Source organism: Ursus maritimus, unplaced genomic scaffold (assembly GCF_017311325.1).
Source record: "Ursus maritimus isolate PB19 unplaced genomic scaffold, ASM1731132v1 scaffold_3, whole genome shotgun sequence".
NCBI lineage: Eukaryota > Metazoa > Chordata > Mammalia > Carnivora > Ursidae > Ursus > Ursus maritimus.
In genome coordinates, this window is record NW_024425563.1 from 68978163 (window position 1) to 68998619 (window position 20457).

Genomic DNA, 20457 nt, shown 5'->3' on the forward strand with positions numbered 1-20457 from the left:
TAATATTCTAAAAGTGACCTGAGGAACAACTCAAGTAAATGTATATAGTATTATTATTCGAATTGAAAACACCTCATTGAGCAAATGTTCAAATTTGTAGCTTCCAAGAAGAGAGAAAAGGTCTACTCACCTATCCAACAAGTCAACCAAATTAACCCCAACGATCAATTAAATGTCCCAGTTTAATTTCCTTCACATCCTAAATATGCCTGAGTGATAAACAACATAAATTATTCTTGATATGCTACCTTCTGGTATCTGACAATTAAGCTAATAAATACAAAATAATCAGCATTCATGTGTACAGGGAAAGGGATAAAAGCAGACATCACTGATGAGTATAAATTGAAACACACTTTCTGGAGGGCAATTTCGGAAAAATGAACCAAGAGCCTTATAAATGCAAAGCCTCTGACAATGCAATTTCATTTCTCATCGCTTATCCTAAATAAAGATGTGTGCAAAGATTTAGCTTTAAGAATATTTACTACAGTGTTCATAATGACAAAAGCTAGAAATAAAATAAATATCTAAGAAGAGGAAACTGGTTAATAATTAATCCATAAGATCTTACACTGAAATACTGTCAAGCTATTAAAAGTTATGTGGGTAGCATATTTACTGAAATGAAAAATTATTTATAACATAGAAAGTGGGAAAAATATTATGAAACTGTGTGTACAGCATAATCTTACTTTTAAAAACTATTTGCTTACATACACATTAAAAGAACCAGCTTTGCATGCATAAATATTAATTCTTATTTTCTTCTTTTTGCTTATGTGTATTTTTCTACAATTAATGTTTTACTTGTAGGATTTCAAACGCATATTTTTAAGAGTAAACATTACGTTAATTAATGATTGCTTAATTCGTGCAACTATTTATACAATCTACATTCCGTCTAACTCTATAAAGACTCTAAATAATGTAAGAACATATAAATACAGAACTAGTTTAAGTCAGAAAACAGTCAGCAAAAGGATAAGGAGGCAGTTCATTCTATAGAGAAGCAAAAACAAGATTGTTTGATGAGAGACAGTATATTCTTCATAACAAAAAATGCCCTGAGAATTTGGGACTAGAAACATGTTTTTGACTAAAAAGAGGAATTTGTCTTTAGGTTTCTATATGAACATCAAAATAAACTATATGTTCAACAGAGATCTTACTAAAGATATTTACTAAACCCCTGACACTGAATCCAGTATCAAGAGATATTACTTATAAGAATAAAAATGTTAAAGCCTAGAAGAACAGAACGTTAGACCAGCTGTCAGTTTGTCTTTCTATGATGTATGCACCTAAAGCATCTGTAAAAGTACATGGCACAGAAGTGCCTGGGTGGCTCAGTCAGCTGAGTGTCCAATTCTTTATTTCAGCTCAGGGCCTGATCTCAGGGTCGTGAGATCAAGCCCCAAGTCAGGCTCTGTGCTCTGCTCGGAGTCTGTTTGAGATTCTCTCCCTCTGCCCCTCCACTCCACAACCCCCCCCTTCTAAAATAAATAAAATCTTAAAAAAAAAAAAGAAGTACCTGGAACACAAAAGGTGTAAAATGTTGGTTTTCTTTCCCTCATACTTAACATAAATTTGAACTGTGTCAACACCATACCAATTAGAGACAAAGAGGGCAATCCAATTTACTCAAGAAATATTTATTAAACACCTCCAATGTGCCAGACTCTGAGAAAACATAAACTGAAATGATTTCAAAAAGTTTTTTCTAAAAAACTCCATTTTCCACCAAAGTTATTACTACATTATCAAGTTTATTTCAAAAACAGAACGCAAAACTCATTAAGCTCACTTGGAAATGAAAAACTGAAAAATGGGAAAACTTCAGCAAGCTTTAGCCAGCTCTATTATCATAAAATTAATCAATAACATCCTAATTAACATCTTAATATAAGCTTCCCAGGGAAATCCAACAGCCTGCCAAAGAAGGTTGTAAATTTTTTTTTAAACCGATGCATACTTCATAAACTTTCAAATGACCTACAACAAGTTTCTCTGCAAGGTCATTAAATAAAGAGCATCCACTTGGTGTCTATAAATCTCTCCACAGACTGGTATCAACATGTAGGGGTACATCAACGTTCATGCAATCACAAACAAGGCTTAATTTTTTAAAGTAAATAAAATGACCACTAAGCCCCTTTACATTGGCCCTTTCTAGAAATGAATGAGGTTTAATTCTCATTTGAAAATTTTGCTAAGTATTAGTCATTTATTTGTGCTTCAAAATAATGTACACATTTTTAAAAGAGCCTAAATTACTTATCTAACAACTGTACGCCAAAACATTCAAGAAAAACAGGAAAACCAGACTGAAAGATATACTATAAAAAGAAAAATTGTGCTTCTAATTAAATCATTCAGAAAACATTGTTTAGTAAAGAAAGAAAAGTAAGTATATTCAATTACAAAATAATTTCAAAAAGCTCAAAACCAACTAAACTTTTAAACTCGGAGCAATGGCTGACAGGACACAAATGGCAGAAATGTCATAATGGGGTAGGATGCTGCCGCCCTTAAGAACTCTGAAGTTCTCGGTTTACCAGAGTAAATAGAAACAGAACACTAATTTTGCCCCGGATTTCTTTGTATCAAGAGATATCAAAAGATTTAGTTCAATTTCATTCTAGCCCATTTAGTAATAGACAGATATGAGTGGTTTAAAATAATACTATGAACAAGGGCAAGCAGATGATTAGACTCTTCATTTCCAATCCCTTTCCACTTAAAGGAAACACAATTGTTCCTGTTTATAGGAACTCCATCCCTCTCTCAACTCTGATGAGTATACTTTCATGTATTTCATTTTTTAATGTTATATTTAAACTCTATGATTAAGGACTTCCTTCAAAATATTGTTGTTATACAGAGAAAACCAATTGCCCAAATGCCTGAACTCTTTCTTCTCATTTCTAAAATCTATCGGTCAACACCTCACACATCTCCTGAGGGCTCTGCTGCTTCTTTCTTACCTGACGTTCCATTGCCACATACACTCTCCCACTAGCACATCCTCAGTAAGTATTCTCAGTTACTTTTAATCAGGGCTAAAATGATTCCCAAATGCTACATATTGAAAAATCAAGAACCTTACATTCATTCTACTACAAGACTCCTTCACAAATCATCTCCCTTGCCTGAGCTGTGCCATTCCAGATCCTTTATATGTGTTCTCACCAGGAAAACATATTGAAATTTCCTTTCATCAGTTTATTTATTAAATTTCTAAGGGTTGCTTCCATTTTTCCTCTCCTGAGCTAATCAGCTTCATTCATAGAACTCAGTTACTAAAAGGTCACATCTTTTCATTAAACTAATAAATAAACAAATCTGATGAGAAATAATTTCTTCCTAATCTTCCCTGGCTTAAACAGGTCAAATAGAATTCGATATTATAAAACAAATTAAAACTTAGGTTTCAAAGAGATAGCCACATCCCTGTGTGCCTGTGGCAGCACTGACTTAAATACTTCTAAGAGGCCTGAGGTAATTTCTGAACTTTAATTTTTTTATTGAGAATTGTGCCAAAGAAAATGGGCCATCTTAAAATGCATCCCATGCTTCACCTCGTTATTCAGCAAGCCTAAGCCTGTTCTCTCAACATAAAGAGCCCACCATACCTAATTCTGTTAAATCCTTTCCTCAAACGAAATTCCTCCATGAAGCCATCATCAACGTTTGCTACTATTCTCACCACTTCAAAACTCCTTCAACGAATGTTTTAGCACAGCTTGACTATAAACCAGAAGTGTATAACTGCACTGGGTGAATAATAACACATGTGCCGGCTGTTCTGGGTGGGAGGGTTCTATGACTAAGCTCTAGTATACCAATAACTCATTTATTTCCTTAATTTAATTATATATACCTCACTACTATCACACAGAGATGGATAATTTTATAAAGAATTACCAGATGTTTCTTGTAGTAATTTTAACAAGCATTAACTCAAAATCAAGAAAGATAAACACTTTGTTATCTGATAATTTAAGTATACATACAGCTACTTCAAAAGTTAGCTTTAAGGAAAAAAGTGAAAGAAACTCTCCCCCCAAAAAAACCTATGGTAAACACTTAAAGCACAAATTTTTGTTCATAAACATTTATAAGTACAACTTTCAGCATAGTATTACATAAATGTACAGAAGATTTTCTCAAGATCCAGGAGCACAAATATGTCTTTGACTTTCAAAAACATATAAAAGTTTAATGGTAACAAAGTACACTATGCACATACACAAACACACACCAGATTTAACCAAAGTAGATTGAAGGACAAAAGCCTAATTTTTTAAAAATGTTTGTTTTAATTATTAAAAGTTATTTTTCTGCTGTAATAGAGAAATCACTAACTTGTAATAAATTCCTTCACCATTTAAATCATCTTCTTCATGACAGCAACACTAATAGTATCAAAAAATGAAATTGACTGCTTATATATTTAATTTAAAAAATATACTATCAACCTAAGAAAATATATGAATAAGGACAACAACACATTTCAAAATCACTGAAATTTAACAAATGATGGCTGTACTTAAAACTGGATATTCAAAAATAAAATTATGCAACTATATCGCACTTTAATAATCATTAAATTTGTGAAAGAGTCCTCATGATTTATGAAATGATTTTAAAAAGACATTTTTTAGCTATATTAACAAACATCCACTGTCATTATTAACTTAATCCTTCATCTATCATATATAATCACATTATCCTGAAATATTTATTATAACTCAAGAAAGATTTCTCCAGATCCCAATGAACATATATAACCTGCACTTCTGACAAACTCACTAAAGAATGAAGGTTAGCTTAATTTTATACTAATTCCTGGACATAATTACAGTAGAGAATACATATCCACTTTCTAGAACTGTTATTTTCTGAGTTGATGTTACAAATAATTCAAGAATGTCTCCAGTGAGAGACACAGAACATTCTTGAGCCAGAATTAAAGAGACCAAGGTCAACAATGACCTCCACATTGTCAAATCAAGTGGTCAATTCAGTAATATCACCATATGCAGACTCTCAGAAGCATCTGACATAGGTTTACAGTCAATTCTTTTTGAAATACTCCCTTCCATAGGCTGTTCCACCATCTCCTAGTTTTTCCCCCATCAGCTCGCTGCTCTCTCTCTGGCCCTTCTCCTGGCCTCTACTCCTTACCAAATCCCTGAATGTCACAAGGCCCAAGGGCCCCTCTATCTACACTCCTTTCCCCAGTCTTCTTATCAAGTATCATGGCTTTAAGTACAATTAGATTCTGATGACTCTATCACTTCAGCTCTCATCTCCATAAGTTCTCTTATCCAACTGCCTCCTCAACCAGCCCCCTTGAATGTTAACAGTTATCAAACAGAATTCATGCCTCTCACTACATATCAGTCTTCCTTGTAAACACAAATGACACCACTCACTGTTCCCCCAGTTGTTCATCATTCTCTTTTCCTCACACCCTACATTAATCCATCAACAGGACCAATTCTAAAACAGAGCCCAACTCAGTTCACTTCTCCCTGTGGTTATATTACCTACAGACCTCTGTTTCTTTAAGAATGAAAAGAAATTGGTTACAAACCTGACAGAAACAGCATTTATACACACAGAAAGACTGACTGAAAGTGTATACAGGAAACCAGCTAAGATGATTGCTTAGAAGAACCTTAGATGCAATCACAGAAGAGAATTAAGAGCCTGAGAAAAAAGGGTAAAAGAAGCTATGACAGAGTAAAGAGTCCATTTAGAAGCAACTGCACTCCATCAATCTGTACCATCTCATCAACCTTTACCATTTGTGTGACTGAATCTTCCATTATGAGAAAAAGAACAATATGAGAGAAAAAATGGCTTTGGCAAACATATTTCTTTCTAGGTCAGTAGGATCTTCAAATAATAGATGCAATGAAAAAGAATATGAATTTAAAAACTAAAAGAGAGGCAATATGAATAGCATTAAGTTACTACATACTGTACAGAGATCCTTATATTGCAGCTTTTGGAATTTTGTATCTGTGTTTCCTGAACATAGTTCCACATAACCAAGAACAACTTGAAACACAGTATTATGAATGGCTTGAGTGAAGTGCATGTGAAGTTGATCCATTGCTGTCTGTGGAAAGAAAAAAAACATACAACATAATTTCATGTTATTAAAATAAATAAATTTCAAAGGATTTGAAAATAGGAAAAATCTTTACCAACTATAGATACATTAAAAAATCACTATTATTCATAAAATTTTAATTGTACTGTTATTTGCAAATAACCCTTCAAATAACCAAAACATCATATCCCTAAAAATAAATCTGAATCGTGAACACTGCTCTGTTGCTTCGTATTTATGATTGGTATCCATCATGCTCTTTTTTAGACATGTCATGTATAATCACACCTTTGAATCCCTTACATTGTTCAGGATGTTTCTCAATGGTCACCTTCTCAGAGAACCCCTTCCCGACTACCCTGTATAAATCAGTACCTTCCATGACTCTATCTACTCACCCAGATATACAATTCTTTATGGCACTTGTTACAACCCAACACCCCGTCCATTTATTTCTTTAATGTTAGCTTCCCTTACTAGAAGATAGATGAGGGCCCGTATCGAGGTGCCTGGAGCAATGCGCACAGTAGGGGCTACTAAATATTTAATGAGTAAAAGAATTAGTCTAATGAGAATAATTAGAAGTTATAATCATATTTTCAAAGGTCTTTAAACATGTCCAAAATTACCAAGTGTCTATCATCATGTAATTTCTCCTTGGCAGCTTAAGGTGCAAATTAATTAAGTATAGTAGACAACCAAATTTCTTTATTTAGACTTTAAAATGTAAACAGATTCAATGGTTTGGTAAATTCTTAGATCTCCTTCTAAGAGAAGAGACTATTTAAGGAAAGAAAACATTTACATCTACCACATTTAGCTGTTTTATAGATGAATGTATAATCCTGTACATATGGAAGGTACAACTAACTTTCAAACAATTACCCTTGCTGCAAATTTTTCAAGGAAGCGTTTGAGCAGTAAGAGAATGTAAAGCCACGCAACGTGGGAGTAGCGAGGTCATTCAGAGAGCAAGAGAATCCTTTGAAAAATCTGATAAATGAAATGGAGCTGCTTTATAGATAAACATACACACTACACAAAAGTTTACATACCACTTCCAGGGAAACAAATTAAGAAGTTTTCATTCAGGACCAAGAACTGAGGTAAAAGACTACACAACCCCTCCAACGGAATTATCTTTTATAACACTTTTTTAAAGAAAAACTACATAAAATTGTGAAAATATTAAATCTGACAAACACTTCATAGCTCAAAACAAACTTCTGTCATGTTTTAATCACACTCCATACGCTCAGACTATAGGAACCTATGTTAATATGGCATAAAAATTTACTTTGTTTAATGAAACATTTTAAGGATAGGACATTAGTTATATTCAGGCTTGAGCATTCATAAGGATCAACAGATTCCTGTTTAAGAAAAAAGCAAACATTCTTTCAAAACCAACCTGTGTTTTTCCAAGAAGTCGATAAGCTTGCTGAACCTTGGTGTAATGGTTAATATCAAAATTCTTGCAGATTTTGGAAAGAGCTACATCCAACTGTTCCTATGGAATTAAAACAAGAGGCAAGAAGCAATTAAGGAATTAAGTTTTCAAGGCAATGATAAGAAAGTACTAAGACTAATTTTTCATTTTTAATTAATATCTAAAGACATTTACTATCACACTAGATTTAGGAGTCAAAAACAAATTTAAATAAAAATATAAATAGATTGTAATTCTCATGTATTACCAACTATAATCAAGTTTACTAAGATGTCATTAAAATAGGAGTAATCTAAAGACCCATGCCTAGTGTTTCAAGGGATACAAAATAAGCATAAGAGTTACTAAAAGAATTTTATTTTTTATTTTTAGGTTACATTTCCTCAAGCACCTGCTAAAATCTTACAATTACATGAACTGAATTTGTAGGACTATTAAAATATAATAACAGTCCTTCTACAATCACTGAAAAGTAATTCTCAACAAAACTACATTGACCTACATACCTCAAGATATGTACTTTTATATCTAAATGCGCCCCCTTTGTTTAAGGATTTCTATTTCAATGATTTCATTTCAAAATAAAATGATTCTCTACATAAGTACAGAATAATATTGCATATTGAGAGTGAAGAAATACTGAGCTTTCAAAAGTAAGTCCTCAATATTCAAGTGATTGTTTACTTAAAGGATTTTCAAAGTATCATCTTTATGTTTATCAAATCAACAGAATAATATTGCATGTTGAGAGTGAAGAAATACTGAGCTTTCAAAAGTAAGTCCTCAATATTCAAGTGATTGTTTACTTAAAGGATTTTCAAAGTATCATCTTTATGTTTATCAAATAAACATAAACATGTTTAACAAATAAACATGCCACTCTTCCAATTGGTAAATAATTGCATTTATGATGTAAACCTACTTTCACAAAAGGTTGTTTGAAAGTCCAGCCTCAATTTTTGTTAAGTACTCTCATCAGAAAAATGATAAACTAAAATACCAGAAAATAACAATTCTTATTACATTTATTAAAATGAATACCCTGCTTTGCAAAGATTGCCAAGAGATGAACTCTGAATAAATCTAGGAGGAAAAGTAATACTGCATGCTCATAATGACATATCTTTTCCTTTCCATTTCTACGTTTTCAATGAACTGTATGAAATATTAGAAGGTTTAGGAATTTAGGAGGGCTCATCAGCCAATAATTATTCTTATTTAAATCAACTCACTGAACTAAAAAAGTTAATAATCAAAAATAATTAATACATGGTAAATATTTTGGCTATAATTTACATGAAAACATATCTATGACTAACAGTTTTGGGATTTTTCTAGATATGGTTGTTTTCAGATACAAAATACCATTTTCAAATCCCATAACTCCAAAAGTATTATTGAGTTTACAAGAAGATGAACATTAACTCGACCATGCACAGATATCCCAAATAAAAGAAAAACAATAAAGTGCTGTGATCTAGAACACTGGTAATAACACAAAAATCAAAACATAAGATGCATATGTACTATTCAAAAACCTCTGAGAAGAGAAAACCACTTAACTTACGAAGTAATCCTTACCTCAATTTGTTCCAAAGTATCTTGAAGCTTTGAATTCAATTCACTATCAAATAAAACAGAGCTATATGTGACTCTCTAAAAGAGACAAAGTGCTCAATAAATACACTCTAGCTGAATAAATAATTCATAAATTCACAGATAAATAGTATAAGTGGTAAGATATGCTGACTCTACAGACAGTGCAATAAAGCAAGAAAAATAAAAAGAAAAGAATTAAAAAAGAATAAAAGAGTCATAACTGGCAGCAACAGAATTGTATAGATAGAAACTCCTAACGAATCGATAGACAAAAACTAAGAATTCAAGAATTCCAAATTGATAGCAAGTTTTAAAGATTAAAAAGTATAATATAGATAAAAAGTAAAATTTCAAAAGTAAAATCAATTTCCTATATACCAAGAACAAAGAATTAGACAATGAAAATTTTTAAAATACCATTTCAAAAAACCAAATACCTAGGAATAAATCTAAAAAAAAATAGACAATACAAAACTGAGCTAAAATAAAGAAGACTGAAATACTGTGGAAACAAACTATAACTTTCAATATCATTAGGATATCAGTTCTCACCAAAATGATCTAAAATAACTGAAATTTTAATTAAAACTTCAGCAGGTTTTTCTTTCTGTGTATGTATGGAAACTGTCAAGCTGCTTCTAAAACTTATGTGGAAATTCAAATGATTAATAATAGGCAGGAATATCTTGAAGAACAATGTTGGAGGACATTTACTAAAATTAAGGTAAAGGTAATAAAGTCACAGCAATAAGATAGTGTAGTACAAACAGAAGAATACATAAACGGATCAACAGAAAAAGAATAAAACTAAAGGGCAAAAGGCTTGAACAGATACTTGACAAAGGAGATGCCTAATTGGCCAATTGACAAAAAATAGGCACTCCAAGTAGGCATTCAGGAAATGCAAATTGAAACTACAATAAGAACATAACAACCAGAATGGTTAAAAATATTTTTTAAAGGTTAAAAAAAAATGACAACAAATGTTGGCAAGGATGCAGAACAAATGGAACACTGAATTCAATGTTGGAGGAAATTGATAAACCTCTTTGAAAAACTGTAACGTCTACTGAAACTCAACATACATTTACTCTATATTCCAGGAGTCCTAGATACATATCTTACAGAAATGCTTAAACAACCTTTGCAGCATTACTTGTAACAGGCAAAATTTAAGGCAACACAATTGTCTATGAATAATTAAATGGATAAAGTGTGATATATTTATATGATGAAATACTACAGCAATGAAAATATATCACCTGAATCTCAAAAACAAATTGACAAAAGAAGTCCACTATATAGGAATCACTACATGATAACATTTATATAAAGTTCAAACCTGGCAAAACTAACCTTAGTGACAGAAGTTAGAACACTGGTTAGGTTACCTTGGGAGAATAAGGACTGAGATTGGGTATGAAGGAAGCTTCTGAGTTAACAGAAATGTTCTATTTGCATTTCTGGGATGTAACTACACAACTATGTTCACTTTGTAAAAATATATTTACTATACACTTAGGATATGTAGTTGAATCTGATTTTCTTCAATTTTCCCTGGGTCAGTTAAAAAAAATTAAAAACCAGAAGTGACATTACTTAAATTATAGTATTCCATTACTGAAAACGATCTGTGATATCTAACAAAATAAATACAAGCATAGAGAAAATATTTTAACAAAAAAAATTAAGGCAAACTAAAATAAAATAGAACAAGTGAAAGGTATAATTATACAAGATATTTTTTACAACTGTTATCTGTCATGAACTTGACTCTCAAGGTCCTAGCAGCCAAAACAAATAGGGAGGGTCCAAGTACACAATTTAGTGTCCATAATATGAAAACATACCAGCACTCAAGGGAAAAACAAAACAAAAAAACCAATGGGAGAAAATTTTACCAGAGTCCTGAAAAAGGGAACAATGACCTTTTATCTCCTAAGGTACAACAGTCTTGACAATAGCCTTACAAAATATATAATGGAGTCACGGATTCCCTGCATTTGCTTCTTACAGAAATTTTTAATGCAAGCTGAGGAAATAACACCAGAGTGATGAGATATATATAGATACAGATATAGATACATGGATATAAAGCAATGTATCAGAAAAGTAAAGCCAGTAATACAAGTACCCATTTTTTGATGGTCTCAGGGATAAATGTCCAAACATATGGAGGAATTAGACAATTTGCTACAGATACTACTTGTCATAAGCACACTTTTCATTAAAGTTGAGAACTGGAGATTACTCTAGTAAAAACTGAGAGTGAGCAAAACTATGTACTTTGACAATCAACAATACAGAGTTGATATCTTATTGGAAAAATTAAGGTCTCTAACCAGGACTTACGCCTGAAAAACATCCACAGCCACAGACATGGGTTAAGGGAATACTTGTAGGAAGGACTGAGATTTTCCTTAAAAAAAAAAAATAAATAATAATAATAATTCTGGGAAAACTTCTGTTCGAAGAACAATAAATGAATGAATGAATGAATGAAAATGAGACTTAAAGGCCCCAAAATAATACACCAAAAATGATGGTCATGATAAGTACCTTAGTACTTAGAAATAATAAGTTCCTCAGCTCCACCCCCTCACCCTCAAATCAGTATCTTCTCCTGCAATTGTTCTTTCTCCCACATTCTCTCTCTTTTGATTCATATCACCACCACCCATTCAATCTAAGCTGGAAATCTCTAGGTCATCTTTGATTCTTCCCTCTCTTCTTGTGTTAACTGAAGTGAATACTGACAATTTTACCATTTCAGTTATTTCTCATACTCACCTATGCTTCTCCTTTCTCAATTGTGTGTCCTAACTCAAGCATTACCACCTTTTGCTTGAATTATCTTAATGGTCTCCTAATGGATCTCTGCACACAACACCCACACCCATCCTTCAATCCGTCATCCATTTATTTGACAAACACCATCAACCTACCATATACCAAACATTGTACAACATCCTCCAAAAAGCTCTCAGGGATAGTTCTGAGCAGGGGTCTCAGTATTCTGTTTGACCCGGCAGACACAGTTTTTCCTCTAGCTTCTATGTGAAAGGCTTCAGGAAAAGCCAGATCAGTCCTGTAGGCCTGACCATTTCCTGCTATCTCACATCTGGCAGCTTCGTGTAAGTTACCTGCCTATCTCCACAAACATCTGAGTTTGCAGCTCCTAATTAAAGCAGAAATAAATTCATATTAATCCACTGCTTTAAAATCTTTGGTGGCTCCCCCAATAAACCAAAGATAAGTCCCAAATTAGTATGGCGTGTAAAATTCTTAACAATGACATGAAAAATGAACTTCCCCTTCACTTTTCAGTGCCTACATTTTAGTCATGTGGACTACGGGCAATTCCCCTAAGAACCCCAGACCTTCACACCTTCTGTTCTTCTATATAATGTTCATGAGAACTAGAACATACATTCTCCTTTTCTCACTCACAAATGTCCATCCGTCTTTCCAGGCCCATCCTAATGTCATCTTTTCTGGGAAGTCTTCCCCTGTAGACTGTTCTGCTCAGTTTCACAATGCTCTGTTTCTAGAATCCCACATGATAGAAGCGAGTATCTGTGACTGTACCCCTAAGCAGAGACTTATTCTCCAGGACTCCCCAGGACTAACTAAACTCACTGCCTGACTCACTGGTCAAATTTGTGATTCGAAGAAAAAGGGTGAAATTTCCCCATCACATTCCTTTAGCCCCTATTTTCTACCTCAATAAATAAAACTCAGAGATAGAAAAAGAGAAAGGAGCATCTTTTAGAAGAAAAAGAACTGCATTGAACTCTGGGTCTACAGGTGCCTCAGCAAGAGGAAAAGAGAGATAAGCAGAACTAAAGCAGTTCCACTCCTCTATCATATAGGACTGAGAAGTTCACCTAAGGCTGAAGATACAGATACAGATACAGAAAGGCAAGAATATCTGGAATGATAACTAGGTTAGAACTGGTAAGCATATTCTTACAGGTAGTATTTTGAGTTTGGTGGAAAAAGAAATACATTTAAGCTCATTCGCAGTTGAGAGTAATGATTTCTTCAACTCCTCAAATGGAAAAAACGGGCTTTAGTGTTTATAAAATTATCACAAATCTGGATGGTTTTACTGCTTTTATTATTTATGACTAAAATGACTCTAGATCCATGTGTTAAGAGTTAATGTAAACATAGTAATGTAAATAGTATGTATAATATTTTAAATATAATATCTATAAATCAAACATTTTGGCTTTCAAAGGGCACCTGGGTGGCTCAGTTGATTAAGCATCTGACTCTTGATCCTGGCTAGGTTGTAAGACCAAGCACTGTGTCGGACCCCATGCTGGGTGTGGAGCCTGCTTAAGATTCTCTCTCTCCTTCTCCCACTGCCCCTCCCCCACCTCTCTCTCCCTCCTAAAAAAAAAATGCTTTTGAAATCTACAACTGCATTTTGACAATAATTTAGTACTAACTGAAAATACATATATAACAATTATGTGAGTAAGGAGTGTATATATTAACAGTACAGCCTTCAAAGAAATCTTTAGCCATCATTTAGAAACACGAATTCAAGTCATTTCAGTCAATTAATCAAAGTATGCTAAAAGGATCTACATATAAACATTTGGATAAATAAAAGCTACATTATGGTAAAAAAAAAAAATTACCAGTTCTAAGATGCAAGGCTAAAAGCTATTAAAGGCTATCTGCAAGCTGAATAAAATCAAGCAAACAATTCTGGAGGGCATTTTTAACATCACTACAGAAAATATTAAATATAACATATCCATAAATAACTAATATTGTTCTTTTAAATAGCTGATCTAGGACATATACGCTCATAAAATGAGTCCTGGAAAGGTTGCATATAAATCAGAATTTTGTAACAATTTGACCATACAGAAAAGCAACATGGTACAGAGGTAATTAGCATCTTAATGCTCTTTCCCTGGTCTGTTGTTAATGAGTCACGTGATTTAAGTCTCTTAATATTCCCGGGCATCAGAAGTGTGCTAGATCCAAAAGGCTGTCTCCCACTCTTAAGTTTCAAGATCCTATTACAGGCTAAGTATCAGTTACCCAATTACTGCATCTTTGTATATGATTCAGAAGAGTGCTAAAACTTATAAAATTAGCTTAAGTAAAATTTATACTTCCAAGTTTATACTTTTATGTCCATTGACCCTGGATATTCCAGGTACTTAGATCAGAGATCTATTCCAGTGGTTTCAATCTAGTCACAGCTGGCACAGAGTTTATTAACATTCTTCAGAGCAAACCTGACTTTCAAATACTTTGAAGCTAAACCAACAATGGTGAGATACCATGAAGTGTCCACATGGTCCTTCAAACCATGTACAGACTGTGAAAGAACTCCTAAGATCACAGTGAATCTACTCTATTCAGAATAGAACCACTCTGTCTTCACTCTGTTCAGAAATCAGAGTCCACTACTAAGAATACTACAGATGTTCAAAACATCTCCAAACATTATGAATTCTAAATCTAGAGCAAATATCAGGCCCAGGAGCCAAATTTAGCCAACAGCCTATGTTTCTAAATAAAGTTTTATTGGAACACAGCCACGTGAACTTATTCACATATTATCTACGGCTGCTTTCAGGCCACAAGGGCAGAGCTGAACAGTTGCAAGTGAGACCTTATGGCCCACAAGCTTAAAATATTTATTATCTGGCTCTTTAATGACAAAGTTTGCCCACCCTGTGCTTAAGTTCAGCAGACCTTTCAGTTGGTCAACTGATCTAAGTTAAAATGAAAATATTTACGTGTGTGTGTGCATGTCTGTTTACATGTATATTGAATGTTTTAAGTACAATTGTATAGCCGTACTTCATTTACTCATTTCTGATTTAGACCCAAAATCTTCTCATTTGAGTGGAGCTTTAACTTCTTGGTTTTATATAAGCCAAATCATACATAAATTGTCAATAATTTCAAGTTTCAGTTTCTCTATGATAAGGTAGGAACTTAAAGAGAAATGCAAAACAATTCAAATGCCAAATCACATTTAGTTCCCTTATGTCCCCCAATTTTTATGAGTTGTCTCACCTACTTTCATAAACCTGTTTCATTATTTACTTAAACAACATAAATACAGTAACAAACACAACTGGTAGAAACAGGTTTAGGGAAAAAAATACAATTAACTCAGCTACTGGAGCAGATGAATAACAATCGGCCTCCTCGCCATGAGCTTCCGCTGTATATAACAGTTATTACATTATCCGACAGTAGAGTGTAGTAGTGGTTAAGAGCAACAAGCTCTGCATTCCAGGAGACCGAAGTTTAAATCCTGACTCTGCCACTTATTTTACAAAGCATCCATTTCCTCATCTATAAAATAGAGATGATAATAATGTCTCTGTGTAATGTTCTGTCAATACCAAATAAGAAAAGGCAAGGGAAATGATTAGCACAGTGCTTGACACACAGAAAAGTCCAAAAAATGTTAAATATTATCACAACCATTGTCGCTATGACCACCATCATGATTCAATTTATAAAAGCTAAAATATGAAGCTTTAGTGAAAAAAACCTTATTAAAGTCTAATTTAGAATTACTGTACAGTCAATGCTGTCAAAGCGAACAATGCCTAGCTTCTATTCACATTCTTATGCATGTCAATATTTCTATTCCTGTAGGGGTATAAGAAGCAAGCCATTCACAGCATGAACATTTCTGATGGTCTTTTGTTTATGTACTCTGTGTTCTTAACTGGCATATTATCCCACAGTCCTGCCTGTTAACTGCCTGTTATTATAAGCTCCTAGAGAACAAACACATTTCAAAAGCTCTTGGTATAAGAAGTAACACAGCATCTCATGCAGACAAGGATTAAATACTACTTCATTCTTGTCTTATCATCTAGGAGTAAAGAATCTGATACAGATGACTTTCCTACACAACTACTGTAGGAAATTTTAGAACAACAATTAAAAAGAGAAAAATCTTTAAAGTTTCTCAAAAAAAAAAAAAAAGGCATTATTTATGAGAATGAGAACAGCATCTGACCCTGTCCTATAAACAGAAGGCCAGAAGACAACTGAACAATGCATTCCATTTTCTAAAAAAAAAATAATTTTCTTTCAATCACGGGTGTGGACTAAATCAACATCATTTCAAAATCTGAAAATTGATTTCCCACATATTCCATATTAGAAAAAATTCTCAAAGGGATAACTGTAACAAAACTATAACAAAACAAAACAGAGGAACATATAAAAAAAGAAACATTATAGAAATGGTAGCAGTTGAGTAGGACCTAAAAAAGGTGAAAAATGTTCAACAAATAAAAAAAAACACCAATGGATTTTGATTTTCATGTAGAGACAAAGGATTACTTTTCATTTTTTATAAGTTCAATAACTCTACTTAGTCCTACAGATAATATTTATATAATCACTACACAGTAAATACAATTTCTATTAGGTTAATTTTTCTAGAAGTAACCTATGGAGAAAACACAGATTTAATTATAGCTGCAAAAAGAATATAAATGTTACGAACTTGACCAAGTAAAAATAACAGTTTCACTAACATATCCTGGAAGACAGAGAAGAAAAGTAAAAGAAAGTATACCAAATTCTATCTTTTATTGATATTTTCATAGGAGGAGTAAACAGTCAGAGAATCAACAACTATCTACAGTGATGAATCAGGAAAAAGATATTTTAACACAGTATTTTAAATTACAATGAAATCTACTGGAAAAAAAAAAACTAATAAGCTATAAAAATGGTTTATTCCAGGGAGTAGGAAAGAGAATGGTGGGTAAGGCAGAAAGAAACTTTCACCTTTTGTTTAAGACACCTTTGTTTAAATATTATGTTTTGCCATCAGATTTTACTTTACATTATTTCAAAATGGTGCAGCATGGGGGAGGGAGACTGAGGAAAACAAATCAAAGTAAAAGATAGGGACTGCAGACAGTATGCGAATACCATGCTGTCAATAACTCCGCCCACACAGACTGAGCAACAAGGACTCCAGATCTACTCATGGGTCTAGGTAGCTGGCCTGGTAATCCAGCCAAAACACTCACTGCCCTGAACACTACCCCAGGCAGTGTTCCTACCTAGGTTCCCCTTGCATGAACCTAGACAAAGACAGAGCATGACATCTTGCTAGAAGGGAATCAAGGGCAACAGGGGAAGCATAGTCCCTAGTATTGCTGTATTTGTACCAAAAACCTGTGTTCATTATTCTATGATTTAAAGAAGTTCTACAATCTACAACTTTATTCCACTGCCAAGTTCATATTCTGAGGGGGAAAGAAAGGTATTTTGAAGATTATGAGAAATTAAATACATGTGTCTATGCTAAAGTATAGTACACAAAAAAGATATTCTAGTTCCAGTGGTATACAAACTTTTGAGTGCATAATCCAGAATGCTCTCAGATTCCCTCAAGTAGTTTCTTTCAAATGAAATAAAAAAACAATAAAGCAGTTTTGACTTTTAAAAATAACTTTTCTTGAAACTAATTTAGATAAATTTCAAGTGAAAAAGAAATTAAATGCTTCATTCGCAGACATACTTTAACGTAAACACACTGATTCCTATTCCCAGTAAATCCCAAATACATGACTCTGTCGATCAACTCAAGAAATGTCAAATAATGTAAAAATGTTCCCTGTCAGTTATAAAAGTGAACAAAACTGGTGCTACTCTATCTTTTATTAAAGATGTCGAAACATACCATATCTCAAGGAAAATACAAGGTATTGAAGGGGTACAAGTTTTCTTTCAGTTTTCAATCAACTGGGGACATCCTATTACTTGGTACTTTATGTATTAAACTACACAGTCATATAACCTGAGACAATACAGTCAAGGGCTCTTTGTGCAGAAGCAAATACATGAATTCTGTTTTCATGCTTTCAGAATCTTAAGACTCAGCCCTCAGTTGCCCCATGTAATCTACTGCTAAGACCACAGGGTCTCTGCCATCTGCCAAAACCCTTATTTCCAACAAAAGAGCAATTGTGACTAGCAAAGAAAAGAGGAACATACACTCTACCTAGGAAAAATTAAGACATGGACAAGCACGTACATTGTGCATATGAACTTGCCTGAAGTATATTTAAAAAAAATTACATCAGAATCCAGAAATGCTCTGCATCACATGCTGTCCTCTTATGGACATTTCTAAAGGGAATGTACTTCAAGATTCTCCAATCATCAACAGAAATGAAAATACATTTAAATGTTAAAGAAAATGAGAGTATAAACAGTTGGAAATTAATTACTATTCCTAAGATTACCAGAATGTCAAATGATTTTTCACTCTGATTCACTCAGGTCCAAGCAAAGATTAAATCTGCCTTTCGTTAAATTCCACAGCTCCAGATAAATTAAATGAATTTTTAAAGTGTTGACAAATCATGTCTGAACAGTCCCAACCAGAGAGCTCAAGAACAGGTAGAGTACTATATTTAGAAGACCAGAGGAAAATGAGCAAAAGAAAGGAAAATAAATGCACAAAATAAAAAAGGTACATCCAATTAATAAAAACAAAAAAGGAAGATAGAATAAAATTCCTTTCATTTTTGTGGACTCAACCTCACCTACACGTCAACTACCTCTATCACTGTATCTCATATCCCATTATCTACAGGAAGTAAGCAAATTTCACATGCTGTCCCAAGTAGGAACAAAAGTGTAAAAAAAGGGAAAGGGGGTTTGGGTTAAGCAGGATGAATGGTGGTCAGCAGAGCAAAAAATGCTGGTATGTGAGGAAGAATTCCGGTGGAAGACTTGGCATCGCCATCAAACAATTCCAACTAATAGCAAAGCTCTCTGAGCCACGCTGACATTGTCGCTACATCACCAAGTTAGAAACACAACTCTAACAGAGGTCCTGCCAAGCCAAAGGTAAAATTAATTCCTTGGGACATTTTAATATATTTGTGCATGTATTTTTACCTATTTTCAGAGGATAAGACAAACTTTTCTTTTTATTACATGTACAATTCACATGTGTAAACACAGCATGCCTCTTATATGATGCACTCCCTAAAATAAAGCAATTATTATTCTAAGTCGCCATTATAGATTTTTTCAATTTCAATCTTTTCACCAGGTCAGATAACTGTAGTCACAGCTTCTCCACCACATATCACTTAAATATCTTTTTTTTTTTAAAAAGATTTTATTTATTTATTTGACAGAGATAGACAGCCAGCGAGAGAGGGAACACAAGCAGGGGGAGTGGGAGAGGAAGAAGCAGGCTCATAGCGGAGGAGCCTGATGTGGGGCTCGATCCCATAACGCCGGGATCACGCCCTGAGCCGAAGGCAGACGCTTAACTGCTGTGCCATCCAGGCGCCCCGAAATATCTTAATGAGAAAGTACTCAGAAGCTAATTCACACTAACTTTAAGAAGCCCAAATAAAAATTCCTTTAAAAAACATTTTGTATAGTTAACTCTCATCAAGTAGATACTTTAGCACAGCCCAAATTCTTAATTATTGAGAGAAAACTAAGTGCCAATATATGTCACCTGCTACCTCAAATTCCTGCCACCAAATTTCCACATCCATTCTTTCCTATTACAATAGAAGGTGACCTTTTCAAAGTCAACTCTACTATAATCCCTACAAAGCCTTAGCATAATATTATGTCCTCTATTTTATTTTCAAACTCTCACTTTCCCATAGGTTTTCAAATATGCAAATTTCCCCCTCAATTTCACATCTCCCCTCTTTATAAAATTTCCTCATCCTATACTTATGCTTCAAGCAAACCTGTCCCAACAAAGTCAGCTATGATTTCTTTGCTATAAATCCAATGGATAGATACTTTCAGTCTTCATTTTGCCTGTTATCTCTGCAAAAGAGACTTCATCCATCATGATAACCCATAATCTCCTATCCACAACCCTCATACCTTGTCATAGCTAACTCCTATGCCCCTCCTTCAAGTCCTCCTTAATGTTGACCCCGAAGGAGAGTTAGATCCCAATGCTTCCCTTGTATGCTCAACACCCATCTCCCTAAGACCCCATCCCACCAACTCACTCTGCCTTCTTCAATCCAAGCCCTTCTTGATAGATTACCTACATAATCTAGAAAACCAGAATTATAATGATTACATTATGCATAGTCCAACACTATTCAGCCAATTCTAAAGCAACGCACCTGGCATATAACACACACTCAGTAATGTACAACTGCCTGAATTATGTTCACCCAATCATATATAAGCTGTTCTCATGATAACTGATTTAGCACCACAAAACAAACTAAATGTGTGCTAGGTCTCTTCAGGACCCAGA

At 33.7% G+C, this 20457-nt stretch overlaps 1 protein-coding gene across 1 annotated transcript in view; it reads right to left on the bottom strand.

Moving 5' to 3' along the window:
- VPS50 (VPS50 subunit of EARP/GARPII complex) overlaps positions 1 to 20457 on the bottom strand; it is a 124030-nt gene that overhangs the window by 77049 nt on the left and 26524 nt on the right. The window contains 3 exon segments of the mRNA XM_008686241.2: positions 5993 to 6133; positions 7539 to 7637; positions 9159 to 9201. Of these exon segments, the coding sequence (XP_008684463.2) occupies positions 5993 to 6133; positions 7539 to 7637; positions 9159 to 9201 (283 nt within the window).